Source organism: Pelophylax lessonae (assembly GCF_965119305.1).
Source record: "Pelophylax lessonae genome assembly, chromosome: 2".
In the NCBI taxonomy this organism is placed as follows: Eukaryota; Metazoa; Chordata; class Amphibia; order Anura; family Ranidae; genus Pelophylax; species Pelophylax lessonae.
The window spans coordinates 57,624,481-57,651,952 of NC_138769.1; the positions used below are offsets into that span (position 1 = coordinate 57,624,481).

Consider the following 27,472-nt stretch of genomic DNA (forward strand, 5'->3'; position numbering starts at 1 on the left):
TCATCTGCATATGCTACTGTAATCAGGCAGAGGGGAGCGATTGTGTACACTGTATGGGAGTGTAAAACTCTGTTTTCATTGGATTGTGAATGTCATGTCCAGTTCTCCACAAGGTTCACCTGGGCGGTAACCGTGTGGGGGAAAACTGTATAAAAGTACGTTGTTCAATAAAGAGTTCTAGTTCACCCTCAATCTAGAGTTCTGTCTCTTATTGGGGGAATATGCTACAAGGGATTGCTATGTTCTTCATACTTCCTTGGGTAATCAATAAGTTCTTGTAAGAGCTTGTGTAAGAGCTTGTTCCTGCTTCACTCTCTGGGGAAAGAGAGGGTCACCCACGGAAACCTGGAGCCTTGTCATAGGTCCAGGGTGGGTAGGATACGGTGAGACTCCAACCAAGCTTCGGGGGTTTGTGGGGTCTGAGGTGTTTATGGTGTCTGGTGGAGTGCTTGGAGCCCTCGGGAAGCACTAGGAGCATCTGTCAATGGAGGTACCCATTTGGGGTGCCGGTTGATCCGTTACAGGGATTCACCTTGTTTTTTCCTTTTTTCCTTGTTTGATCGATTCATTTTTTTATTCACGTCAGCATTTCAGTTATAACATATGGTTTTTGTTAGTGACCTCATCACTGAAGCCACAAGTATTGAACTCTTATGCTTGATATCACTTGTTTTTAGAATAATGTATTTCAGATTTTTTATATTTCAGCACATTTTACTGGGTTGTTGCTGCATACTATAAATTTGTTTTGCACTTGCTACTCACGTGGTAATTTTAGCTGGGGAGCACATAATATGATATATAACATCCTTACTTTACTTGAATTATAAGCAGTATATGGGACAGGAGTATAATGTACAACACTGATGCACAACTTGAATAAAACCACTTGCCAACCGCCGCACGACTATTTACTGGGGCGGTCAGCCCCTCACAGGCAAAGCGACGTAGGACTAGGTCGCTAGCCTGTGAGGGTCTAGGGAGCGAGCGCGCGCCCCCGGGGGCGAGCTCCCGCTTGATCACGGACCCCCCCGCGCGAGTGCCCAGGGGACCTGATGTCCCCCGGGCACCCGCGATCGTCCGTTACAACGGGAGAAAGGCAGGCGGCTAATGTAAACAAAGCCGCCTGTCATTCTTCCCTGTGTAAGAATGGAGATCAAACGGTTCTGCTATGTAGGACCATTGATCTCTGTTCTTACACCAGTAGCCACATCCAATCACAGTTAGAAGCACGCCCCTAGGGACACACTTAACCCCTCCCTCTAAAAAAAAAGTTAACCCCTTCACTGCCAGTGCCATTTTTACAGTAACAGTGCATATGTATTGCACTGATTACTGTAGTAATGTCACTGGTAACCCCAAAAGGGTCAAAAATGTCAGTCAAGGGTCCGATCTGTCCGCCGCAATGTCGCAGTCCCGCAAAAAAAAACGCAGATCGCCGCCGTTACTCGTTAAAAAAAAAAACAACAAAAATGACAAAAATCTTTCCCTTAGTTAGTAAACGCAATAACTTTTGCGTAAACCAATCAAAATACGCTTTTTGCGATTTTTTTTACCAAACATATGTAGCATAAAACAAATTGGCCTAAAATGTTAAAAAATTTAGGTTTTTACATTTTTTTTGGGGAATTTCATATAAAAACAAATGTGAAAAATATTGTTATTTTTGCAAAATTGACGCTTATTGTTTTGTTTATAGCGAATGATCAAAAAATCGCACAGGTGATCAAATACCACCAAAAGAAAGCTCTGTTTATGGGGAAAAAAGGACGTCAAATTCGTTTAGGTACAGCGTCGCATGACCACGCAATTGTCCGTTAAAGTTACGCAGTTCCGAATTGCAAAATAGGCCCTGGTCAGGAAGGGGGTAAAATCTTCCGGGGCTTAAGTGGATAATAGAGGGTTGCAAGTGCAGCCTCCGACACCTCCAGAGGGCCACATGATCGCACATCAACTCCCAAAGGTTTTGGTTGTGCTGCATTTTCTGCAGTGTATCGCAATGCGCACTGAAGATGTTGGAGTTCAATAACCCTCAGCATTGTGTCAGTGAGAGCAAAAATAATTCTCAACATTGGAGTCAGTGGAAGCAATAAAAAACCCCCCAACATTGGTGTATGTGGATGCAAAAAAAACTCCAACATTGATGCTAGTGGATGCAATGATAAACCTTAACGCTGGTGTAAATGGTGGCAATAATAGTCCTAAACATTGGTGTCATTGAGTGAAAAAATTGTCCCCACAACTGGTGCCAGTACTACTAAGCCCCCCTACGTTAGTGGTCAGTGGCAGTGAAATTCAGCTAGATACATTGAAATGTATCGATCCTCTCTCTCTCTCCCCAGGCTGGAATTTTACTTGTACTGTCCGCAAAAATAATGCCACTCACAGTACACTCTCTCTCATTCAGTGCCAGGAGCTGGAACACAGGGAGCGCTCCAACACCTGGCACCCTGCTGCCACTCTTCTTTCTGTATGGTGCCCAAAATCCTGTGGGCAATACACAGATGGCCTGTGGGCTGCATGCTGGGCCCCAGGGATGTGCAACATAGTAAACGTATGAGTATATATTGCAGGGTGTGATGATAATGAGATCTGGACATCCCCATGAGTAAGAAATACCATGCTACCATCATTTTTTTTTTAATTCGCCAGTCTGTGACACAAATAAAGTTCACCCAATGCACAAACATCTTGAATTCCATTTCAAAAGATAACTTGTAAATTGAATACCCATTTTACTTCAAAAGACCTTTATATAAGCTCAGGAAGTGCCATTGACAATGCTGAAATACCATTAATTAGAAGAATACTGATATCAGATCTGTTTAGAAAACCTATCATATATCTTAACACAGTAATGTTTATACAGGTCTGGATTATAAAACCGGATCCCCTTTTTAATGGAATTGGAAGAGATGTGTATAAACCAGGCTCAATTTATACTAATTGGCATCTGCTAGTCCAAACAAATGACCTATTAAGCAGGTTTATTACCCTATCATAAAAAATAAAGTCCACAGAAAACAGAATACACATTTTTGGCTGAGTATCTCTCCCCGTAGAGTGAAAATTTAAGTGCGTGTCATAACTCCTGAGCTGGTACCAAGCTAATATTAAAGTGGAATTTTACCCATCACAAGAAACATACATTTCACATTAATAATTATGTTAGTAAACTTAGTGTGTGCTGTAAATTGCCTCCCGCATTGTTCATGTTTCTGCTTGCGGGAGGCTGCCATTTTGCTGAAGCCCAGGGGACCTGAACAGCATTAAATCTTTAGGCTTTAGGCCCATTTGTAGTGGTTTTGATATGAAGCCAAGGTGTTTTATTTTGTTATAATTGCGTTTGCTTGTTTTTTGTTCCGATGGGAGTCAATTGCAGGATTGGACTTTTTGTTTTCCTTGCTACAGTTCTGTATTTTGGTGACCAGGTATTCCACAGTACACTGATGGTTGTTGAATATGCTTTAATAGTGTTATGGGCTTACTTTGCCCTCTGCACCCTCATTACACCTTCTGTATTAAGATGGTGATATATAAAGATTCTGTTATATTCTCTTGGAATAAATGGGGTTAAGTGATGCTACTAAATGACAGTTTATTTTTCTTCCCTTAAACAATTTTCTCTGGTTGTGGTTAGGGATGATCGAACTTTTGAAAAGTTCGGTTCGACCAGAACACCCGAATTTCAGGAAAGTTCGGTTCGGATTCCAGAACCCCATTGAAATCAATGGGACCCGAACTTCTGGAATCAAAAAACACCATTTTGAAGCCCTAAAACCCAATAAATGCCCCTAAAAAAAAAAAGAGAGATTTTGTATCTGGGGGGTCTAAAAAGTGTACATGTGAAGTTTCAGCTCTGTAGCATGTCCAGAACCATGAAAAAAAAAAAGATAATTTTTCAGTAGAACAGGGATGTGGGACCCTCCTTTAACACCTATATGATCTTTTTTCTGGTTCTGGACATGCTACAGAGCTGAAACTTCACAGGTACACCTTTTAGACCCCCCAGACACAAAATCACACAAAAAAAAGTTCTTAAAAATTTTCATTTTTGATAAAAAAAAGCCAATTATTGAAAAAAAAAAAAAAAAAAAAAAAAGAGATTTTTTGATTTTTAGTATCGGGGGGGGGGGGGGGGTCTAAAAAGTGTACATGTGAAGTTTCAGCTCTGTAGCATGTCCAGAACCATAAAAAAAAAGAAAAAAAAGATCATTTGTATTAGAAAACTTTCAGCACAGGAGGTTGGCTTCGCTGCTGTAACACCTAGACATATATAGGTGTGATAGTAGCAGAAATATATGCTTGCGCTAATGAAATCATTTACAGTAATATATTTCTGCTACTATCACACCTATATATGGCTAGGTGTCTATATACATATAATTATGTGTGTATATATACCACTATACACAAGTTCAGATGTTTTGCCTGCCTCAAAAGAACCCCAAAAAATGCCAAAAAAAACGCTAGCGTCAAAAAAAAAAAAATGCCCAGGTGTGTTTTTGCTGGCATTTTTTGGGAGTTTTTGGAGGCAGGCAAAACATCAGAACTTGTGCACAGTACCACTATACACAAGTTCAGATGTTTTTCCTGACTGCAAAGAACCCCAAAAAATGCCTGCTTTGAAACCGGCAAGGTGTGAAAAATAAGTTTCAGCTCTGTAGCATGTCCAGAACCATAAAAAAAAAGGATTGTTTGTATTAGAAAACTTTCAGCACAGGAGTATGGCTTCTCTGCTGTAACACCTTGCCGGTTTAATAGCAGGCATTTTTTTGGGTTCTTTGCAGTCAGGAAAAACATCTGAACTTGTGTATAGTGGTACTGGGCACAAGTTCAGATGTTTTGCCTGCCTCCAAAACCCCCCAAAAAATGCCAGCAAAAACACACCTGGGCATTTTTTGATGCTAGCGTTTTTTTGGCATTTTTTTGGGTTCTTTTGAGGCAGGCAAAACATCTGAACTTGTGTATAGTGGTATATATACACACATAATTATATGTATATAGACACCTAGCCATATATAGGTGTGATAGTAGCAGAAATATATTACTGTAAATGATTTCATTAGCGCAAGCATATATTTCTGCTACTATCACACCTATATATGTCTAGGTGTGTATATAAATATATGGATGTGTGTATATACACCACTATACACAAGTTCAGATGTTTTGCCTGCCTCCAAAACCCCCCAAAAAATGCCAGCAAAAACACACCTGGGCATTTTTTTTTTGACGCTAGCGTTTTTTTGGCATTTTTTTGGGTTCTTTTGAGGCAGGCAAAACATCTGAACTTGTGTATAGTGGTATATATACACACATAATTATATGTATATAGACACCTAGCCATATATAGGTGTGATAGTAGCAGAAATATATTACTGTAAATGATTTCATTAGCGCAAGCATTTATTTCTGCTACTATCACACCTATATATGTCTAGGGGTATATATACAGACATATATGTGTATATATACCCCCTATACACATGTTCAGATGTCATATCTGACATCAAACATGTCCTCAAAAAAGCACTGGCAGTGGCAGCCCCTGCAGCATAAAAAATGCTTGGCTGGTGAGAAGCCATATTCCAGTTCCGAAGCAACTCAGAGAAATGATCATTTCTCTATAGCGGTCACCCTGCTATGGAAGGGTTTTGTCACCCTGCCATAGCAGTCACTGCCAGTTAACCCTACACTACACTACGGTCCCCTTACACTTAACACTTTCCCTACAGAAACTAAATTTTTGAAGCTAACTTAAGTGTAAAGGAGCACTCTAACTACACTAGATATCCCTTTCCTCACACTAATAAATAGCTAAATGACACTTTTAAAGTAAAATTAACAGAACTGCTTCCACTCTCTTCCATGTCCAGTATAACAATGCTAGGAATATGGCGGGGGCTATCTTATATACTGGGGGGCGTATTCACTAATGATTGGTCTAGGGACCCCCTAGTCACTCCAATCACATTCCTAGCATTCTCCTGCCCCCTCAATTGACTTTTGCTAATGGTTCTGGTCCAATCACAGGCTTTTAAAGCCCATTTCCTGAAGCATTGCATTTTGGTCGGTTCTGGTTGCCGAATTCCGAACTTTTTGGGCAAAAAGTTCTAAATTCGGCCGAACCTCGAACACCCAATGTTCGGGCCGAACCGATGGTCGACCCGAACCGTTCGATCATCCCTAGTTGTGGTCTGCCTGCAGGAGGCTTATCTCCGTACTGATACACTACATTACTTGAAGCATGCCCAGTATAGTACACAATATCATTCAAAACATATGTCATATTCTAGAGGGTTTATCGATCTTGATAGCTAATAATGTGGAATATATCTGCAGACAAACCAAGCTGGATAACTTGGGGTGTTATGTATTTTTGTATTGTGTGCATTATAATCAACCATGCATATGGCTTCCAGTACCATCTCTATGCTGACGACACACAAATTTATTTCTCTACTCCACACTTTACTCTTATTAACCAAGGTGCTAGGTGTCATCCTGGACTCTGACCTGTCCTTTCAGCCCCATATCCAATCACTGTCCAAATCTTGCAGACTTTACCTCTGCAACATCTCCAAAATATGCCCCTTTCTTATCTCTCGCCTTGACTATTGTAACTCCCTCTGAAGTGGCCTACCTCTCCGCAAGCTATCCCCTCTTCAGTCTATCATGAATGCCGCTGCCAGACTCATGCACTTTACCAACCGTTCAGTGTCTGCCACCCTTCTCTGCCAATGCCTCCACTGGCTTCCCATTGCCAAATGAATAAAATTCAAAACACTAACAAAAACATACAAAGCCATTTGCAACCCTGCCACGAGCTACATCACCAATATTATCTCCAAATATCACCTGAACCGTCTGTCCACTCCTCCCAAGACCTTCTGCTCTCTAGCTCCCTTGTCTTCTCCTCCCATGCCCATCTCCAGGACTTCTCCAGAGCCTCTTTCATCCTCTGAAAAACGCTACCCCAATCTGTTTGGTTATCTCCTACTCTGTCCAATTTTAGACGATCCTGAAAACTGATCTCTTAAAGAGGTTGTACACCAAGAAATTTTTTTTTTCTCTTCTTTACAACCTGAAAGAGAAACCCATAATGAGCTAGTATGCATCGCATACTAGCTCATTATGAAATACTTACCTTAGAACGAGCCCCCGCCGTGCCGTCCGCTTACCTGTATGACGGGCGACATGTATAGTCGCCCGTCTTCCGGGATCGCGGCATCCGGCCATCTGATTGGCCGGAGCCGCGGTGACGTCACTCCCGCGCACGCGCGCGGGAGCCGACGGTCACGGCACGGGGCTCTGAAGGAACGGCACGATCTGCCGTTCCTTCAGAGCGCATGCGCCAGTGACGTCACTGGCTGCATTAAAGGTTAATATCTCCTAAACGGTACATGTTTAGGAGATATTTACAGTACCTATAGGTAAGCCTTAATATAGGCTTACCTATAGGTACAACTTCCTGAGGAGGGTTTACTTCCTCTTTAAGGGAGGCCTATCCTGCCTTCAGCTAACAACCAAATCTTCTAGTTCCCTCATCAGTTCATCCCTCAGAGTTACTACCTTTTGTTTAACCAGCCCCTCCCTATTAAATTGTAAGCTCGCAGGAGGAGGGCCTTCCTGACCCTCTTGTATTAAATTGTGTTGCTGCTATATTGTCTCCCTTTATATTGTAAAGTACTGTGCAAACTGTTGGCAATAGATACATTCTGTATATTAATAAAAATAATAATAATAACTCATGTTTACGTTCCTCCTCTGCATTCCTCAGGTCCTTTAATATTTTTTTGCAATTTTTAATGGATAAACCAGATACTCCTATTGTGGTCATGGGGGATTTTAACAATTATTTAAATCCTGCACTTGATAAGTAAACTGTGATTAACCACCTAATTGGTAACTTCCCTACTCCCTTTGCATGTTTTCTTCCAAAAATAATCTTAATTGACATTTGGTGGTTGAGGAACATGAGTTAGAAATATTTTTCATGTTTTTCTCGAAAGCATGTCTTTGTCGAGAATTACCTTAGCTTTAGGTAAACCAGAAAAAAAGTTTTTATTAGAGAAAAACCAACAGGTACATCATATAAGGCGTTATCTTTGAAAGTACAATTAGTTTAGAGCATCAAAAAAAAAACCTCAATATCGATTTTGATTAAGACATAGGAAAAGAATAAACAAAAGAAAAAAAGGAACAATAGAAGAGAATGTCCCCACAGGGATAAGCGCAGGCTGATCACCATTCTCCCTATAGAGCTTCAGCCCTCAAGAAGTCTTTTCATCAGTACCTGATGCAGTGCAAGGCCTTGAACATCTAGCCAAGGTTGCCACATGGCAACATGGTTGCCACATAACATTTTTTGGAAACATTTCTGTGTTATGTTATTTTTTATGAATGAGCATAGTATTCACCTGTTCTACCCATGCTTCTTAGTTGGGACATTAAGAGAAGTCCAATAGCGGGGCAATCAATTTGCTAGCAATATACACTAGAAAGCTGAAAGTTATATACCCGTGAAATGGTACCAATAACATCTGTCCAATAGCGAAAACGTTTGGGACATCTCCATATCATATGAGGAAGGTCCCCATGATCCCTCACACATTTTGGACATTTAGGAATGTCCCTACTCCCGAACAATGTAGTTGAATTGGTGTTCTATTTGTCCTGTGCAATAAAAACAGGTGCAAAAGCTTCTGGGAAGCCAAGACCGAGACTAAAGGTGCAGATGCCAAAAAGAGCTCCCATGTGTTTCCGTCAATTGCACCCACATCCTTCTCCCCTCCTGTATGGCAATATTGAAGCATTATGTAAAGAATTAAGTAGGATTATATAAACCCGTGAAATCATACCCTTCTTGTCAGTTGCCAGTAGGGCATCTCCCACTGTGGGATGGTCTGCCAAAGTGAGCCTAGAGACACAAGATTGAGATTGAATAGCATGTCTAAGCTGAAAATATATGTAGAATTGGCCCTGGAAAGAGCACATTCTGAAAAGCATTTGAGTGATAACAGTGTATTTTAGTCCTGCAAAAATTTGGACTCTTTTGCTGCGTTAACTGTGCTACCCACAGTGACAACAGTTATTGGCCAATTTTTTGAAGAATTGGTGTGATAGACCCCAAATACCACATATTGAAGTGGGGTGTTATCTGAGTATACTTGTCTAAGTGTATTTGTGTCCTGCAACAATATTGCCTCTTTTGCTGCATTAACTCTTCTACACACATTGCCAAACTTACTGACCAATTTTTTGTACAACTGGTGTGATAGACCAGTGGCCCCCCAATACCACATATTGAAGTGGGGTGTTATCTGAGTATACATTTATAAGTGTATTTGTGTCCTGCAACAATATTGCCTCTTTTGCTGCGTTAACTCTGCTACATGCAGTGCCAAACTTACTGGCCAATTTTTTTGTACAACTGGTGTGATAAACCAGTGGCCCCCCAATACCATATATTGAAGTGGGGTGTTATCTGAGTATACTTGTCTAAGTGTATTTGTGTCCTGCAACATTATTGCCTCTTTTGCTGCGTTAACTCTGCTACACACAGTGCCAAACTTACTGGCCAATGTTTTGTACAACTGGTGTGATAAACCAGTAGCCCCCCAATACCACATATTGAAGTGGGGTGTTATCTGAGTATACTTGTCTAAGTGTATTTGTGTCCTGCAACATTATTGCCTCTTTTGCTGCGTTAACTCTGCTACACACAATGCCAAACTTACTGGCCAATTTTTTGTACAACTGGTGTGATAAACCAGCGGCCCCCTAATACTACATATTGAAGTGGGGTGTTATCTGAGTATACTTGTCTAAGTGTATTTGTGTCCTGCAACAATATTGCTTCCTTTGCTGTGTTAACTCTGTTACACACAGTGCCAAACTTACTGGCCAATTGTTTGTACAACTGGTGTGATAGACCAGTGGCCCCCCAATACCACAGATTGAAGTGGGGTGTTATTTAACAGTGTACTTTTATAACAGTGTATTTTAGTCCTGCAAAAATGTGGCCTCTTTTGCTGTGTTAACTGTGCTACACACAGTGACAACAGTTACTGGCCAATTTTTTTAGAACCGGTGTGATAAACCAGTGCCCCCCAATACCACATATTGAAGCTGGGTGTTACATACCTTGTTCCACATATACTGCGCTTCTCTAGAGACTTTTGTCACAGGCTAATTTAAAAAATGACAGGCAGAGGAAGAGGCAGGCCCTTATGCAGGGGTGGTAGGGGTAGGGCAGGAGCAGTTGGCCAGAGCCAAAGTGTGAAGCTTCAGAAGGTGCGTTCAATTAAGTCAAAGGACGCACCAGACTTGGTTGAGTAGCTCACTCAGCCTTCCTCTTCTGCACCCTCCTCATCCTCTCTATCTGCACTCTCTGCTGTGTGCACCCCCAAAGACACCCTCACCAACACCATATACCCTCCGCTTGAGTCACTGGAATTATTTTCCGATCCATCACAAGAAATTTGCGATGAGCAGCCATTGTTGGCATCAGATCAGGAAGAGGAGGTAGCAACAGCCGCCATTCAGCAGTCTGACGACAGTACCTAGATCAGCCCAAGGAGGTTGGTCCCTGCTGTTGCTGTCTACTCCGAGATCTCGAATTTTAGTGGTAGGGAAGGTGACGTGGATGATGACGTGTCTATGGACATCACATGGGTGGCCACAAGAGAGGAAGAGGAGGGAAGTTCAGAGGGAGAGACGGACCAGCAGATAGGGAGGAGAAGCAGGCAGGACTTGCATTGCACAGGAGGGACAAAGCAGACTGTAAATGTATCAGGAGCGAGCCATCAACCATGTACAGTCACATCTGGCGCTCCCAGGACACCGTCACATGGCTCCGCAGTGTGGGCTTTTTTTAATGTGTCCGCTGCTGACAACAGTGTTGCCATCTGCAGCCTTTGCAGACAACGCATAAGTCACGGTAAGCCCAACACTCACCTAGGGACGACTGCCTTAAGAAGTCACCTGAACTCCCATCACCGAGCCCAATGGGAGCAACACCGTCAGAACCCACAAAGCCACACTCCAGGCTCTCACCGTCCAGCCTCTTCTCCTTCTCCTCACAATTGTCCTCCACCTTCCATCATGCCATCCTCACATTGTTCTGGAAAGAGGCAGGCTTCTGTGGCCCAAATGTTGGAGCATAAAAAAATGATGACGCTGGATAACCCTCTTGCCCAATGGTTGACTGCTGGCTTGTCGGAACTGATAGTCCGCCAACTACTGCCATATCAACTGGTGGACTCAGAGGCCTTTCGGAAATTTTGTGGCCATTGGAACACCACAATGGAAGGTCCCAGGCAGGAAATATTTCTCGCAGAAGCGCATTCCAGAGCTGTATGGCCATGTTCAGCGGGAAGTGAATGTATCTCTGGCACACAGTGTCGGTGCGAAGATACATCTGACCACAGACACATGGTCTAGCAAACGCAGGCAGGGAAGGTATATCAATTTTACTGCCAGCTGGGTGAACCTTCTGATTTGGTTTTACCGCCATGGATTGCATGCAGGCCTGCCTCTTCTTCTTCTCCTCCTACTCCATCCTCCCTCTCCTCCTCGGCTGACTCTTCCTTTTCCACTGCTACCGTCTCTTTTGCTGCGCCACCCAAGATCCCCAGAACCTATTCCACATGCCAGGTGAGACGTTGCCATGCTGTGCTGCGTCTGTTGTGCCTGGAAGCCAAGAGCCACACTGGTCCTGCGCTCCTTTCAGCTTTGCGTTCACAGGCAGATCAGTGGCTGACACCGCACAATTTGACAGTTGGTAAAGTGGTGTGCGACAATGGTGCCAATCTGCTGAGCGCGCTGAAACAGGGCAAAATTACACATGTGCCATGCATGGCACACATCCTGAACTTGATCGTGTAGCGATCAGGCGTCTTATTTGTGACTGCCCGACGCGATGGAACTCAACGTTGCTTTTGCTTGATAGGCTGCTCCAGCAGAAACGTGCGGTTAACGACTACCTGTACGAACTCTGCGGCAGGACAGGTTCTGGGGATCTTGGGTTTTTTCACCTCGCCAGTGGCTGCTCATGCACGACGCATGCAGACTTCTGCGGCCATTTGATGAGATCACCAAACTGGTCAGTCACGGCCAGGGCGCCATAAGTGACATCATACCTTACACCTTCTTTCTGGAGCATGCATTGCGTCGTGTCATTGATCAAGCCGTTGAGGAGCAGGAGCAGGAAGATGAGGAAGTTGCAATGTTGGATGAATTCCCAGGGGGTGCTACTCCATCTGAGACAAGTCAATAACAGGAGTCTGAAGAGGAGTCAGAGGAGGATGGTGGCGGGGTGGATGAGGAGGAGCAAGAAGAGCATGCTTTAAACCTGTCTGGGATCCCTGGTGTTGTCCGTGGATGGGGGGAGGAGAACGAGGACGAGATTATCCTGGATGATGAGCTTGAGCCAGGCCACTACACCGCATCCAGTTTAGTGCGAATGGGGGGCGTTCATGCACCAGTGTTTTAAGGAGGGCCGCTGTATAAAAAGCATAAAGGGCAAGGATCAGTACTGGTTTGCAACGTACTTAGACCCCCAGTACAAACAAAAAATGGTGGAAATATTACCACCATCATAGAGGGCGGTCAAATGCAGCACTTCCAGGCCTTGCTGTGAGAAACGCTGCATTCTTCTTTTGCGTGCGCTGGCAGAGGAATTTCCACTTACAGAAAAACAGTTGCGGGTAGCAATCCAACAGCGCCTGCAAGAAGAGGGCGGATTGAAGATGTGTTGGTCACTTCAGTTATGAGATCCTTCTTTCAGCCGACCCATCGACAGCTGTACTCCGGATCCAGCATCAGGGAATGCCTAGACCGACAGGTGTCCGACTACATCGGGTTAACAGCCGATGTGGATGCTCTGAGGAGTGATGAACCCCTGGACTACTGGGTGGGCAGGCTTGACCTCTGGCCAGAGCTTGCACAATTTGCAATGGAACTGTTGGCTTGCCCCCCATCCAGTGTCCTGTCCGAAACAACAGTGTTGACTACCTCACATTTAAAAAAATGAATGAGGCATGGATCTCTGAGGAATTTAACACATGTGACCAGTAGACCTTGTTTGATTACAATTCCTCATGACAGGCTGCCAGACCACCATCCACCCACAACAATTCATGGTCCTTGTCTTCGGTAAATACAGCGACATAAAAGGCATTTCATGTCCATTGAATGCCTAATTTTTGGGGCCTTTCTTGGCCGACACTTACTTCTGTATCCTGTGAATGCCTAATGTACCTTCAGCCACAGAAAACAACGTTCTTAGCTGTCAGGTAAACCCATGTGGGCTAATTTTTGGGGCCTATACTGGCCGACACTTACTTCTGTATCCTGTGAATGCCTAATGTACCTTCAGCCACAGAATACAACGTTCTTAGCTGTTAGGTAAACCCATGTGGGCTAAGTTTTGGGGCCTTTTATGGCCGACACTTACTTCTGTATCCTGTGAATGCCTAATGCACCTTCAGCCACAGAATACAACGTTCTTAGCTGTCAGATAAAACCCATGTGGGCTAATTTTTGGGGCCTGTAATGGCCGTGCGACACTTACTTCTGTATCCTATGAATGCCTAATGTACCTTCAGGCACAGAATACAACGTTCTTAGCTGTCAGGTAAACCCATGTGGGCTAATTTTTGGGGCCTTTTATGGCCGACACTTACTTCTGTATTCTGTGAATACCTAATGTACCTTCGGCCACAGAATACAACATTCTTAGCTGTCAGGTAAACCCATGTGGGCTCATTTTTGGGGCCTATACTGGCCAACACTTACTTCTGTATCCTGTGAATGCCTAATGTACCTCCAGCCACAGAATACAACGTTCTTAGCTGTCAGGTAAACTCATGTGGGCTAATTTTTGGGGCCTGTAATGGCCGGGCAACACTTACTTCTGTATCCTGTGAATGCCTAATGTACCTCCAGCCACAGAATACAATGTTCTTAGCTGTCAGGTAAACCCATGTGGGCTAATATTTGGGGCCTTTCATGGCCGACACTTACTTAGTTATCCTGTGAATGCCTAATATACATTCAGCCACAGAAAACAACGTTCTTAGCTGTTAGGTAAACCCATGTGGGCTAATTTTTGGGGCCTTTTATGGCGGACACTTACTTCTTTATCCTGTGAATGCCTAATTTTTCAGACTGGAATTGAATATCAATGGGTCTGTAAACGTTCCGCCAAATTGTTGAATGGATGCGGATCCATTTTACAGATATGTGAATGGACCCTATATGTATTTGACATGTATTTACCGGCTGCTGTCAGTTCTGGCTGATTTAGGAAAAAAAAATATTTTTTTGCTGTAAAAAAAAAAAAAAAATGTTAGGGCAACTTTTCCATTTGCAATACATCTGTTATGACATTGTCCATGTGGTGGGACTATTTGTGCACAGCTTGTAAGTCTTTTGTGGCTGCAAATATGACCTACAGGTTTTTAAAGTTCGCCTCCCATTAAAGTCAATGGGGCCCGCCGCAAACTTGCAGTCCGCGGACATTTGAGAACGTTTGTGGCTAACGTTCGCGAACCGCCCCGGCCAATATTCGTCCATCACTAGTAAGCAGTAAAGTGGCTCGATTATTCAGCCTGAAATGAATGAAGAAGCATGGGATCTCTTAGTTATTCTGCCACGCTTTACGGTGCTGGGACGGCTTTGTAGGGTTAGATCTTTGGCTTTCCTCCAGAATGAGGGGTTCATGTGCTAGCACCATTCATATCATTTCCAATGACTTAAATAGGAACCACTGGCCAAGCAGAACATTTCCATTCATAGACTTGCTGGTTGATGAGGCAGGGTAATATGGATATTAATAGATGTGAGTACAGAATTGGCATAAGACACCAATCGGGGGAGTGGTGTGAGCCTAAATAGAGCTATCATTTCCTTGAAACAGCCACATGCAATTAGGAGGGAGCATACATAAGGCTAAAGTGAACCTTTTGCCTTGCCCTGTAGGCACTAAGCACATGCTTATGCTAAAGCAGGTTTGCTTTAGAAAAAGAAGGCTGTCCTTTAAGAACTTTTCAAGGTTTTTTACTTGCTGTCAAGCACTTCAAAAAACAACAGGACAAGATTTATTTTGTTATATGCTACAAGACTGTGGGAGGTGAGGATTACACAATATTACTACATGGAGCGCCTCAATCAAAATATCTTTTTAGAAATCCTCTTTAACCACTTCTGGACTGGAAGAACTTACCCCCCTAATGGCCAGGCCATTTTTGTGACACGGCACTGTGTTACTTTAACTGACAATTGCGCGGTCTTGCGATGCTATACCTTAAAAAAATCAATGTCCTTTTTTTCCCACAAATAGAGATTTTTTTTGGTGGTATTTGATCACCTGTGTGATTTTTTTTTTTGTTGTGCTATAAACAAACTAAAGAGCGACAATTTTGAAAAAAAAATAAATAAATGTTTTTACTTTCTGCTATATAACATTCCCAGTAAAAAAAAAAAAAGTGAAAATAACAATTTTTCATCATTTTAGGCCAATTTGTATTCTTCTACATATTTTTGGTAAAAAAAAACCAATAAGTGTATACAGTATTTATTTGTTTGCGCAAAAGTTATTGCATCTGAAAACTAGGGGAAAGATTTATGTTATTTTTATTTTACTAGTAGTGGCGGTAATCAGCAATTACCTGTTCCTAAATAAGAGAAACACAGGATCCCTGTGTTTATAACTGACAGAACAAGGGTCTGCCTTGTTTACGACAGACCGCCATTCTGTCTCCATGGGGAGCGATTGCGGGTGCCCGATGGCAATCTGCTTGGCTCCCCCTCTGGCCAATAGGCTCGCGGCCCGCTAGTGGTCCCGTGAAGCCACATACAGGTATGCCTTTTTGTGGGATAGAGCCGACCTGCCGCCGTAAAACTACAGCGGCTGGTCAGAGAGTGGTTAAAGCAAGATCACCACATTTCAAATTTGTAATTCTTCTTACTTGACCGGTTGCCGACCGCTTACCGCATATTTAATGCGACAGTGTGGCTCTACCGACGTGGGGCTACGTTGGTCGCTTGGAGGCAGCTAGGGGACGAGCTCGTCAGCGGGGACTCCAATGCACGGGGCAGGCGGCTCCGATTGCCGCCTGACACCCTCGATCGCTCCCCGCTGAGAGAGAAGAACGGTCAGCTGTTGTAAACACAGCTGCCCGTTCTTCTCTTTGAAATGATCATAGAGCTCCTGTGATCCTTCTATATAGGATCACAGGTCTCCATGGTCATTCCACAAGCCACGCCCCCCACAGTTAGAAAATGCCCCTAGGTACACATTTAACCCCTTGATCACCCACACTGTTAACCCCTTCCCTGCCAGTGTCATTATAACAGTAACAGTGCATATTTTTAGCACTGATTACTGTATTAATGTCACTGGTACCCCCAATAGTGTCAAAAATGTCAGTTAGGGGTCCGATCTGTCCGCCACAATGTCGCAGTCCCGAAAAAAAACACAGATCGCCGTCATTACTAGTAAAAAAAACAAAAAAAAAACAATAAAAATGACATAAATCTTTCCCCTAGTTAGTAGACGCAATAACTTTTGCGCAAACCAATCAAAATACCCTTATTGCAATTTTTTTACCAAAAATATGTAGCAGAAAACAAATTGGCCTAAAATGTTAAAAATTTAATTTTGATTTTTAAATATTTTTTTTGGAATGTCATATAACACAATGTGAAAAATATTGTTTTCTTTTCAGAATTGTCGCTCTTTTTTTGTTTATAGCGCAAAAAATAAAAATCGCACAGGTGATCAAATACCACCAAAGAAAGCTCTGTTTGTGGGAAAAAAAAGGACATAAATTGTATTTAGGTACAGCGTCGCACGACCGTGCAATTGTCCGTTAAAGTAAAGCAGTGCCGAATCGCAAAATATGGCCTGGTCATTAAGGGGGAAAATCTTCCGTTCCAGAAGTGGTTAAAGAATAATTCCAAAAATACCAAGGTAAAAATGAATAGCCTACTAAAAGATAACAACAAAACCAGCATCTGCTGAAACATCAATCCAGATATTTCTCCTGCAGTATTTTTTCACTGCTACTAGATATCCTCAGTCTGATGGTTAGCATTATTCAACCCACTTCTTCTGAGCCCAGGTTGTCCTGGACCTTCCCAGGCTGTAACTGGACAGTGAAAGGAGAAGGGGTGATGAGCTCATCATTCTTCTTTCAGCATGCTTTTTGACAGCACATAAACTGCTTGCCTCCTTGCATTGCTTCTTCCTCTAAAACTCCAGCCCTGCTGAATAGGAATTACAAGCAGCTGCTACAAGGTTAAATTCAGGCACTCACATTGCTTGCGTTAAAAAAAAAAAAAAAGAAAAGAAAAGATATATTCATTTAGTTTTTAGAGATGCATCATTTCTGTATTTTATATCGACCTATAGTTCAGCTTTAAAGTAGAATTTCAGAAAAACAGCTACCTACACATCTGAAATTCATACACGTGAACTGTGTTGTCTAAAATGTTTGTCATTGTGTTCAGCCACACCTGTGTTCTAGGCACTGTGGTTACAGCAGCACAGCTTGCTCTATAGCCAGTCCCAGTCTGTGATTTAGCAATGCTGAAGCAAAACCACGATAGATCATCTACCTGCTTCACCATCCTGTAAGCATTTCCAGACACAACTGTGCAAAACCAAAAAAAAAACCTCAGTTTTTTTTAACCCTCCCTCTCACACTCTGAACATAGTTTACACTTGCAGTTGGCAGGGCGGTCAAAATGAGGTTGAGCTGTGTTTTTACCCCTCCCCCTAGTCACTTCCCCTAAACTGCTAAGACAGTGCATTGATTACCAGTGCAGGTCCATCAAGGATGTCCACTAGAGCCCACCAAGGATGCCCACTAGAGACTGACAGGGAAGCCAACCCATGCCCTTCAGGGATGCCAACCCGTGCCCATTAGCAATGCCTGTCAGTGCCTTCTCATCAGTGCTGCCTATCAGTGCCCATCAGAGCCACCCATCAGCGCCCATCTTGCGCATCAGCAGGAGAGGACTGGGCCAGGGGGCAGGGGGGAAATTGCCCCCTGGGCCACTCTGATGCCCCATGAAAAGGCTGCACTGCTTCTGCCACAAACATGCCTAAAGGATTCCTGGTGAAGAGAAGTAAAAAGCCACCACTGCTCACCTACTGAGTGCGGGATAAAGAGGAGGACAGAGCACAGCACTCCCCCCAGCAATGGATTATGTAAGCTGTGTCTGAGCAGAGGTCGGTGTGATGCCCCACTGGAGACTCTCCTCATTTGGCCAGCCCCGACCGAGCTGTCCCAGCCCCTCTCAACCGCTCCTGCTGGCCAGGTAAGCAAACCAGATTCAGCCGGTGGGTAGAGAGTACCTGGAGCAGAGCTTCAGCCTGAAATGGAGGTCAGGAGGAGGCTGAAAAGAGAGAGAGTGGGAGGGGGACGAGTCACTGCACCATGGGCATCTGGTTTGTACTTGCCACCTGGGCTGGAAATTGCCAGTCAGCCCTTGCGCATCAGTGCCACCTATCAGTGCCACTTATAAGTGCACATCAGTGCCACCTATCAGTGCCCATCAATGCTGCATGTCAGTGCCACCTATCAGTGCCCATCAGTGCTGCATATTAGTGCCTCATCATCAGTGCCCATCTGTGCCACCTCATCAATGCCTATCAGTGCCGACTCATTAGAGCCCGTCAGTGCAGCCTCAACAGTGCTCGTCAGTGCAGGAGAAAATATACACATTTACAATTTTTTTTCTAACATAAACAAAGAAACTTTTTTTTTTTTCCAGAAAAAGAAAAAAACCCAGTAATGATCAAATACCACCAAAAAAGCTCTATTTGTTGGAAAACAAACAATAAAAATTTTGCTTGGTTACAGTGTTGCATGACAGCAACAGCGCTAAAAGCTGAAAGTTGGCCTGGGCAGGAAGGGGGTGAAAGCGCCCTGTATTGAAGTGGTTAAATAATGTTATTTATGCTTATTATATTTGCCTGGAGTTCAGCTTAATGTAGTTTCTATTTATTATCCTGTTTAGGTTTACAGATATCTGAGATGTCTTCAGAAGGATAATAAACATTGATGGATATATTGTTAACATTGCAGAAGGTGTAACACAACAGTTCAATGTAAGAAGCGACAAATCATCCTTTTGTAGTCAGACAGCAGAATATAACACATGATTAATGGTTCTATACGTGAATTTCTGCTGAGGAGCAGCACCTGTGGTCATAACACCAGCTGCCATTTACACAGCATAATTACTTCTGCCCCAGTATAGCTAAAAGGTGACACGTACTGTAGCTCTCTGTGTTCCCAGCTGAATGCTTACCATAGATATTCTTTGGATTTACATTAGCAACTATTAACAAGTATTTCAACACTTTTAACTGTAAAGAAATGACACTTTATATCTCAGTCCTAGTCCATTTAAATATTCCCCCATCCACCAATATAGGAGAAACACAATGCCCAGCATGCACAGTGCACTCTCCCTTACCTGTTACGGCAGCCTGGAGGGAGAACTGCACATGTGCAAGTCTTTAAAGAGGGAGAGCACTCATTCCAGTGATACTAGGAGCTCACCTAATGTATGGAGCGTCCTAGACCACAGGAAGGATTTTGCCGGTCTCTCCTAGTTTTTTTTCAGCCAAGCTGTGGGAAAGCCACAATGGGCCTACGGACATGGCAATCAATTAAAACTCCAAATTTAAAAGAGGTTACCCAGTGTTTTTTTAAAAGTACAAGGGAACATTGACTGTAGAGTGCATTTTATTACAAAGGGGAATTTAGCCTTTAACCACTTAAGCCCCGGAAGATTTTACCCCCTTCCTGACCAGGGTTTTTTTTGCGATTTTTTACTGCGTGACTTTAACGGACAATTGCGCGGTCGTGCGACACTGTACCTAAACAAATTTGATGTCCTTTTTTTCCCACAAACAGAGATTTCTTTTGGTGGCATTTGAACACCTGTGCGATTTTTACTTTTTGCGCTATAAACAAAAAAAGAGCGTAAATTTTGCAAAAATAACAACATTTTTCCACATTTTTTTATATGAAATTCCCCCCAAAAAAATGTAAAAATCAAAATTTTTTAACATTTTTGGCCAATTTGTTTTCTGCTACATATGTTTGGTAAAAAAAAAATCGCAAAAAGCGTATTTTGATTGGTTTGCGCAAAAGTTATTGCGTTTACTAACTAAGGGAAAGATTTTTGTCATTTTTAGTGGTTTTTTTTAACGCGTAATGGCGGCGATCTGCGATTTTTTTGCGGTACTGCGACATTGCGGCGGACAGGTCGGACCCTTGACTGACATTTTTGACACTTTTGGGGTTACCAGTGACATTACTGCAGTAATCAGTGCTATACATATGCACTGTTACTGCAAAATGACACTGGCAGGAAAGGGGTTAACTTTATTGGAGAAGGAGGGGTTAAGTGTGTCCCTAGGGGCGTGCTTTTTACTGTGATTGGACATGGCTACTAGTGTAGGAACAGTGATCAACGGTCCTACATAGTAGAACCGTATGATCACCATTCCTACACAGGGGAGAATGACAGGCGGCTTGTTTACATCAGCCGTCTGCCTTTCTCCCTTCACGGAGGGCGATTGCGAGTGACCGGCGGACCCGATATGCGGCTGATGTAAACAAGCCGACTGTCATTCTCCCCTGTGTAGGAATGGTGATCATACGGTTCTACTATGTAGGACCGTTGATCACTGTTCCTACACTAGTAGCCATGTCCAATCACAGTAAAAAGCACGCCCCTAGGGACACACTTAACCCCTCCTTCTCCAATAAAGTTAACCCCTTTCCTGCCAGTGTCATTTTGCAGTAACAGTGCATATGTATAGCACTGATTACTGCAGTAATGTCACTGGTAACCCCAAAAGTGTCAAAAATGTCAGTCAAGGGTCCGACCTGTCCGCCGCAATGTCGCAGTACCGCAAAAAAATCTCAGATCGCCGGTCACACGCACTGACTTCCCAGTGAACGAGCGGGGGCGGGCGCGCGCCTCCGCGGGCGCGCGCTCGCCTGCTACTGGCTCACAAGGAAGTGACAGGCTAGTGATGTATATATACGTCACTTTGCCTAGCCGGGCTGACCGCCGCCGTATATATAGTCGTGTGGCGGTCGGCAACCGGTTAAAGGGGAACTGAACTCTGGAAGCCGTGCCCAAAAAAGACAATAAGAAAACAACGAATTAGTCATCAGTATTGCATGTGGTCTCCCTGCAGTTGGTCTTTTTCCTATTACTGACTTACCATGCTTTGTTCTGTACTGGGTTTCTGTGTGGAGGCATCCATCTTGGTAGCGGTAGGGATTTGCTTCCTCATGCCAGAGCCTCCGGCAAGGAAAACAATGAATAGAGCAGTAGTGATATCACTACAGTAAATCTCACTGCAAATCTGTTGAGACTAGTAGTTAGAGGCGGCAGTGCCTTAAATCTCACACTGTAGACATACAGTATTGAAGCTGCAGAACAGAAGTCCCTAGACGCTGTTACATGCCAGGATGTGCAGTGCAATAGTAATATCACCAAATCTCACTCCAATTCTCCAGAAACTAGCACTAACAGACAGAGGTTGGGGACTTGAGTCACATGACTTGACTTAAGTCAGACTTAAGTCACCAGTTTGAGGACTTGAGACTTGCTTGACTAAAATTAATAAAAGACTCGACTTGACTTTGACTTGGTATTCATGACTTGAGTCTTGACTTTGACTTGAGACATATGACTCGAAATGACTTTACTTTTTTAAGTTATTAAATATTTACATTTTCTCAAGATGTGTTAAAGCAAAATGAATGTGCCTGTTATGTTTCTGACACCACAGTTACTTAAAACACCTCAGTGTGTTCTGATTTTTAGGACACTGGCTGTTTAACAATGGAAATACTTAACATGTTTTTAGTGACTGTGGTGTTGAAACATGACCGGACGAAGGATTTTGAGCTGTTTGGGAATTCAAAGTGTTTCTTTAATATGCCAAGAAAAAGCACTAAGCAGTTTTGTTAATGTTGAAAATAAAACAAAACCTTTCCTGACCACTGACTTTTAACTGATTTAAAGGTGAAAATTGGGGTAGATCAGTATTTTGACTTGATTTGTGACTTGACCAAAATAAATGACTTGACTTGACTTGCTTGACTTCTAGCAGGGACTCGACTTGACTTGCTTGCTTTTCGCCACAGTAACTTGGAACTTGCTTGAGACTTGAAGGTTAAGACTTGAGACTTGCTTGTGACTTGCACGTGTGTGACTTACTCCCATGTCTGCTAACAGGCAGCAGTGCCTTAGATCTCACCTTGTACACTTTCCAGGCTGCTGCTTAGGCATATAAACACTTCTAGATCTTCCCAATAGCATAGCAAATCTTCACTTTCTAAGTTCAGGTCCACTATAGTAAAGCATTTTTGCCTTCTCATATTCTGCATCGGTTACCTGGCATATTATATTTGACTTTTGGCACCAGAAGTATAGCTACTCTTGTTCCACCAAATATTACCCTCATGTAATGTCTATCCTTTCTCTCCCCATAACCTTAATACTTAGGCCTTTGTCACACTATCAATCCTGTTTTTGGTGGCAACTAAGTGATAGGATTGCAGAGAAGACCAAAAAATATTTAACTGTTTTTACATCTTCTGGTCTCTTGCAGCAGGAAAGTGATGGTCTGCTGGTCCAGCCATCAAGGAAGTACCCCGCTGTAGAAACTGATGTGTTTTTTTTTGGCTCTATTACTAGAGTCTGCCCTTAGTCAAGCCTTTCACTGTTTAAAACTTAAATCGTTGTTCCAGCCTCCCCCTCCAAAAATTTAAAGTCAGCAGCTACACATACTGTAGCTGCTGACTTTTAATATTAGGACACTTACCTGTCCTGGAGTCCAGCAATGTCGGCACCGCAGCCAATGTTTCCATCGGCTGCCGGGTGCTGCCGCCGCCATTGCTGGTAAGGGAACCTGGCAGTGAAGCCTTGCGGCATCTTGGGCGGATCCCTACTGTGCATGTGCGAAGCGCGCTGCACATTCGGATTGGCTCGGCGACGGGGGAAGGAGGAGGGGGTGGCACTGTTTACCGGAAGTGGGGAAGGGTACCTGTCAAAAACAGGTACCCATTCCCCCCTCCCCCTGAAAGGTGCCAAATGTGGCACCAGAAGGGGAAGAAGCAAATAAGCGGAAGTTCTACTTTTGGGTGGAACTCTACTTTAAAGCAAGCCCACAACCAAACATGTAATATATCATAGTTTAGCAGTGTTTGGATGTGACGGTTGCATTTTCCTTCCAGTAACATTCTTCCTGTCCTAGGGTGACAACACTACTATATCTATGGAGGAGCAGTGTTGCCACCCTAGGCTGTTATTCTGGTTTGAACAACAAACACTCCCTTCCTTCTCCAAACCATAGTAAAGACATGTTCTGTTGGTCACAAAAGATAGCCTGGAAAGCATTGTATGAGATTTAAGTTCAGTTTAGAGATAATTACAAGGATCCTGGATCAACAGGTATTTTCTGTACTTGCAGAATGTACTTAGCTTAAAAAATTAAAACTATGCAGTCACCACATATAAGAACTGATAAATTGTAATATATACATTTGTTGTTCTTGAATTAGATATATTTAAAGTGTTCTTTTGTTTTCAACTTAAAGCCCCCATACCCGTAATAGGAGACCCTAAAAAAAAAATATTGAAAAAAAAAAAAAATACTTATCTTGCATCTCTGCTTATGGTGTGATCACATAGGCAAGTGCAATGTAATTGGGAAGGCGGAGTAACCCGAATGTGTAAAAAATATACCTGGGTATATTCCACGCGCCTAGGGATAATCTATGTATATGGTATTAATAAATTAAGTTAAGGAAATTAAATAAATAAGTGCAATCGGTGCAGCAGCTGCTATAGGATAGAAGATAGGTAATGAGGGTGCAGCCTAAAATAGAAAGGCCAACTATAGCGCTTACTGAATGAAACCCTAGTAATATTCAGTAATGCCAAATTATAAATATAAATATATAGAAAATGTGACACATAAATCAATAATGTGCATTAAGCATAGATTAATATACTGTATATAGTATATCAAAGGGGTGGATAAATCACGTGCATAAAGTGACAAGTGACTGGTTGTGCTCCAAACACTCCAATAAATCAAATAATATAAAGTCCTTAAGTAGTAGTGACTGTCCAATAGTTTTCAAAAGTGCAATTGCTGAAATATAGATCTGTATTTTCTGTGACATCCAATTAATTTTCACCGTGGTGTGGGTAAATTAGAGGCTTACCAGATCCAATGGGTCCTATATGCCTTACGGCATTAGAACCATTCACGCTTGGTTTGCCCCCCTGGGCTGGGATGGGTTTCCCTTTAGGTATCTCTGAAACGCGTAAGACTGGAACGCACATCGTGATTACGTCAGGTGGAACTCAAACCAGAAGTTCAGCTCGGTACTGCTCGATGCTCTGCAAAGAGGATGTACAGCCTGGTAGCTGACGGCAGTTAGCCAGTCTTTGTGGAATCCTACCTGCACAGTATTTTACTACTTACTTTGGCTTTTTAATCCACGATTGGTGGATAATAAAATATTAATTTTACTACACCATTGGGAGCCTATCTCTTTTTCCATATATCCCTGATCTGACTACACTGGACTAAAGAGGAGCCCTATATCAGGTCGCAGGATACCTAAAGGGAAACCCATCCCAACCCAGGGGGGCAAGGCAAGCGTGAATGGTTCTAATGCCGTAAGGCATATAGGACCCATTGGATCTGGTAAGCCTCTAATTTACCCACACCACGGTGAAAACGAATTGGATGTCACAGAAAATACGGATCTATATTTGAGCACTTGCACTTTTGAAAACTATTGACTTAAGGACTTTATATTATTTGATTTATTGGAGTGTTTGGAGCACAACCAGTCACTTGTCACTTTATGCACCTGATTTATCCACCCCTTTGATATAGTATAAATATTAATTTATGCTTAATGCACATTATTGATTTATGTGTCACATTTTCTATATATTTATATTTATAGTTTTGCATTACTGAATATCACTAGGGTTTCATTCAGCAAGCGTTATAGTTGGAGTATCCCGAATCCCACAAAAATGTGTTCCAATTTTGGCATGAGATTTAGGACCATCACCTTTCTCAAGACTTTGTGTTGAGATCCAATGATGTCCCCAACACCAACAGGAAGTGTCTGAAAGCTGGAGTGCAATGTAAGTATTTTTACAATTTTTCTTCAAAATATTTTTCTCTTTATTGTCCACTGAGCTTATTTTATTCAATAAAACTATTGGGCTAAGTATTCAGAATCCCACAAAAATGTGTTCCAATCTTGGCATGAGATGGGATCCTCCCCTTTCTCCTGTGTTGAGACCCAGTGAAATCCCTGTCACCTACAGGAAGCGGCTGAAAGCTGGGGTCTAAAGTAGGAATTTTTATGCTTTTCTTCAAAATATTTTTTTCTTTATTTTTCACTGAGTATTTTTTATTTAATGAGCAATGGGGCTGCATAAAATAGGGGACCTTGCTTTTTCATGCAAATCTCAAATATGCTAAGTGGCTCAAAATACCAAAAATTCCTGTCCTCAATAACTTCAAAATACACTTTTCTAATCACTAACTCCTGCTTAGAGGGGGAATCAATTATAGTCTTAAGTCGGAGTCTTCTTTATTTGCCGGAAATGGTGCAAAGTATCATCACACCAAGCTAATACAGCCCAGGGGAAAAGCAGCTATTCTTCAGGATAGGAAAAAAAAAGCCATGAATAATATTATGTAAAAATTAATTTGCAATAAATGGTTTCAAATCTCAGGCCAGAATTGTTTCTTATTCAAATGTCACTAGAAAATGACATCTTACCCGCAGGAATGAGTCCAAGGATCCGTTTTCCATGTACTCCACCACAATCATCACAGGCCGGCCTGAAAACACAGCAACGAAATTCATTAGGAAGATTAAAGGTGTATTAGAGGTTGGTTATACATTTCCAGCTGTTATGGAAAGATTATCTGTATCACTTTAATGAAGTTCATATGTCTTAGGCTGCAGGGAGGGAAATAAAAAAAAACCTTCCAGTCAATTATTTGTGTTGATGTCTTGAATGGCGAGACTGAGCATTAGAGTACCCTGATGATTTTTTATTACCTGCTCCTTGGCACATGCCATACATGGAACTGTTCGTAATGACTTATGCCAGCGGTATTCATAAGCACAACAGTATGCAAGCATCTCTGTTAAAGCGTTCGCAATCAGGAAAACAAAATACATCACAGAAGTCATTATAAAAAGAGCAGGTCCAGCACTACATATGCTCATGTTTTTAAACATCATTTCAAACAAGTATAAACTGTTCTATTAAAATGCAATCTTGGTGATTGATTGTTCTTCTTTAAAAAGAAATAAAAAAAATAAAAACTGTTTGCGCTTTCATTACTTTCTCTCTTTTTATTCAACTGATGTCTGATATTTCACCACTCAATACACAAGAAAGAAATTAAAATGGTATGATGTGCTGAAAATTGTCACTTACTAGAAGAGTCAGCTGTAGATATGTCTTACTAAAAATGAAAAAGATCTATTGCAATTAAATAATACAGCATTTCATCTATCTAGCTGCATGTACTGAAAGCAGAACTCCATGTAAAAATAAAAAATAAATAGTCCAGCTAAAGTAAAAATTAAATTATACAATACTAACCTACAATCCCTAGGGAGGGGCTTGATCATAAAGCCTGGGCTCAGGAAATTATTGCACCAAACACCGCTCAGTCAAGATAGAGGCATGCTTAGGCCCCCCAATGGTTGGGCTACTATTTACCCAAGGGCAAAGCCCAGGGAGATTGGTGTGGATGAAAGACAAGTCGCTATGAGTAATAAATTGGAATATATTGGATTATATATACCCAGAGCACAGTTCTGTCCAGACTTTACTCCCCAGCTATACATAATAAGGGTCTTTATGCGGAGTCTGATGTTTCTTTAATATAGCAGTACCTAGGCTGATGTGTAGGATGCTCTATCAATTCTTCAAGCCAATTACCAGTCCAGCACACCCTCTTTGGCAGAGGTGCCTTCCCCTGGTACTCCAGTTGAGTACAGCTTTCTCTATTCCAGGCAGGACAGTTCTAGACCTTGACCCAGGCCTAACCTTCAGGCATATGTAGCCCTCCTAAGACAGCAGGCCTAGGAGCTGAGCAGTACTTACAGCACTGCTCTCCAGGCCTAAGGTTCCATTCAGATTTGTGCGAGCGTGTTTGCATGTGCACGTTTGCGGGTACAACTGCCCATTCATTTCAATGGGCTGTCCTATATATGGGAAACACCAGGAAAGAAGTCCCTGACCCTTTTTTTAACCGCTTCTGGTCCGCCCCAAAGCAGTTTTACTGCTACAGGGTGGCACCTGTGCGCCAAATCACGTATATATACAGTATGTGATTTGGCCTTTCCAGGTAGAGCGC

General features: G+C 42.5%; 1 protein-coding gene across 2 annotated transcripts in view; it reads right to left on the reverse strand.

Annotated features, from left to right (window-relative positions):
• EPHA6 (EPH receptor A6) overlaps positions 1-27,472 on the reverse strand; it is a 1,374,331-nt gene that overhangs the window by 97,134 nt on the left and 1,249,725 nt on the right. For both annotated transcript variants that reach the window (XM_082246035.1, XM_082246036.1), the window contains one exon: positions 25,875-25,936. In XM_082246035.1, the coding sequence (XP_082102161.1) occupies positions 25,875-25,936 (62 nt within the window). The remainder of the gene's footprint in view (positions 1-25,874; positions 25,937-27,472) is intronic.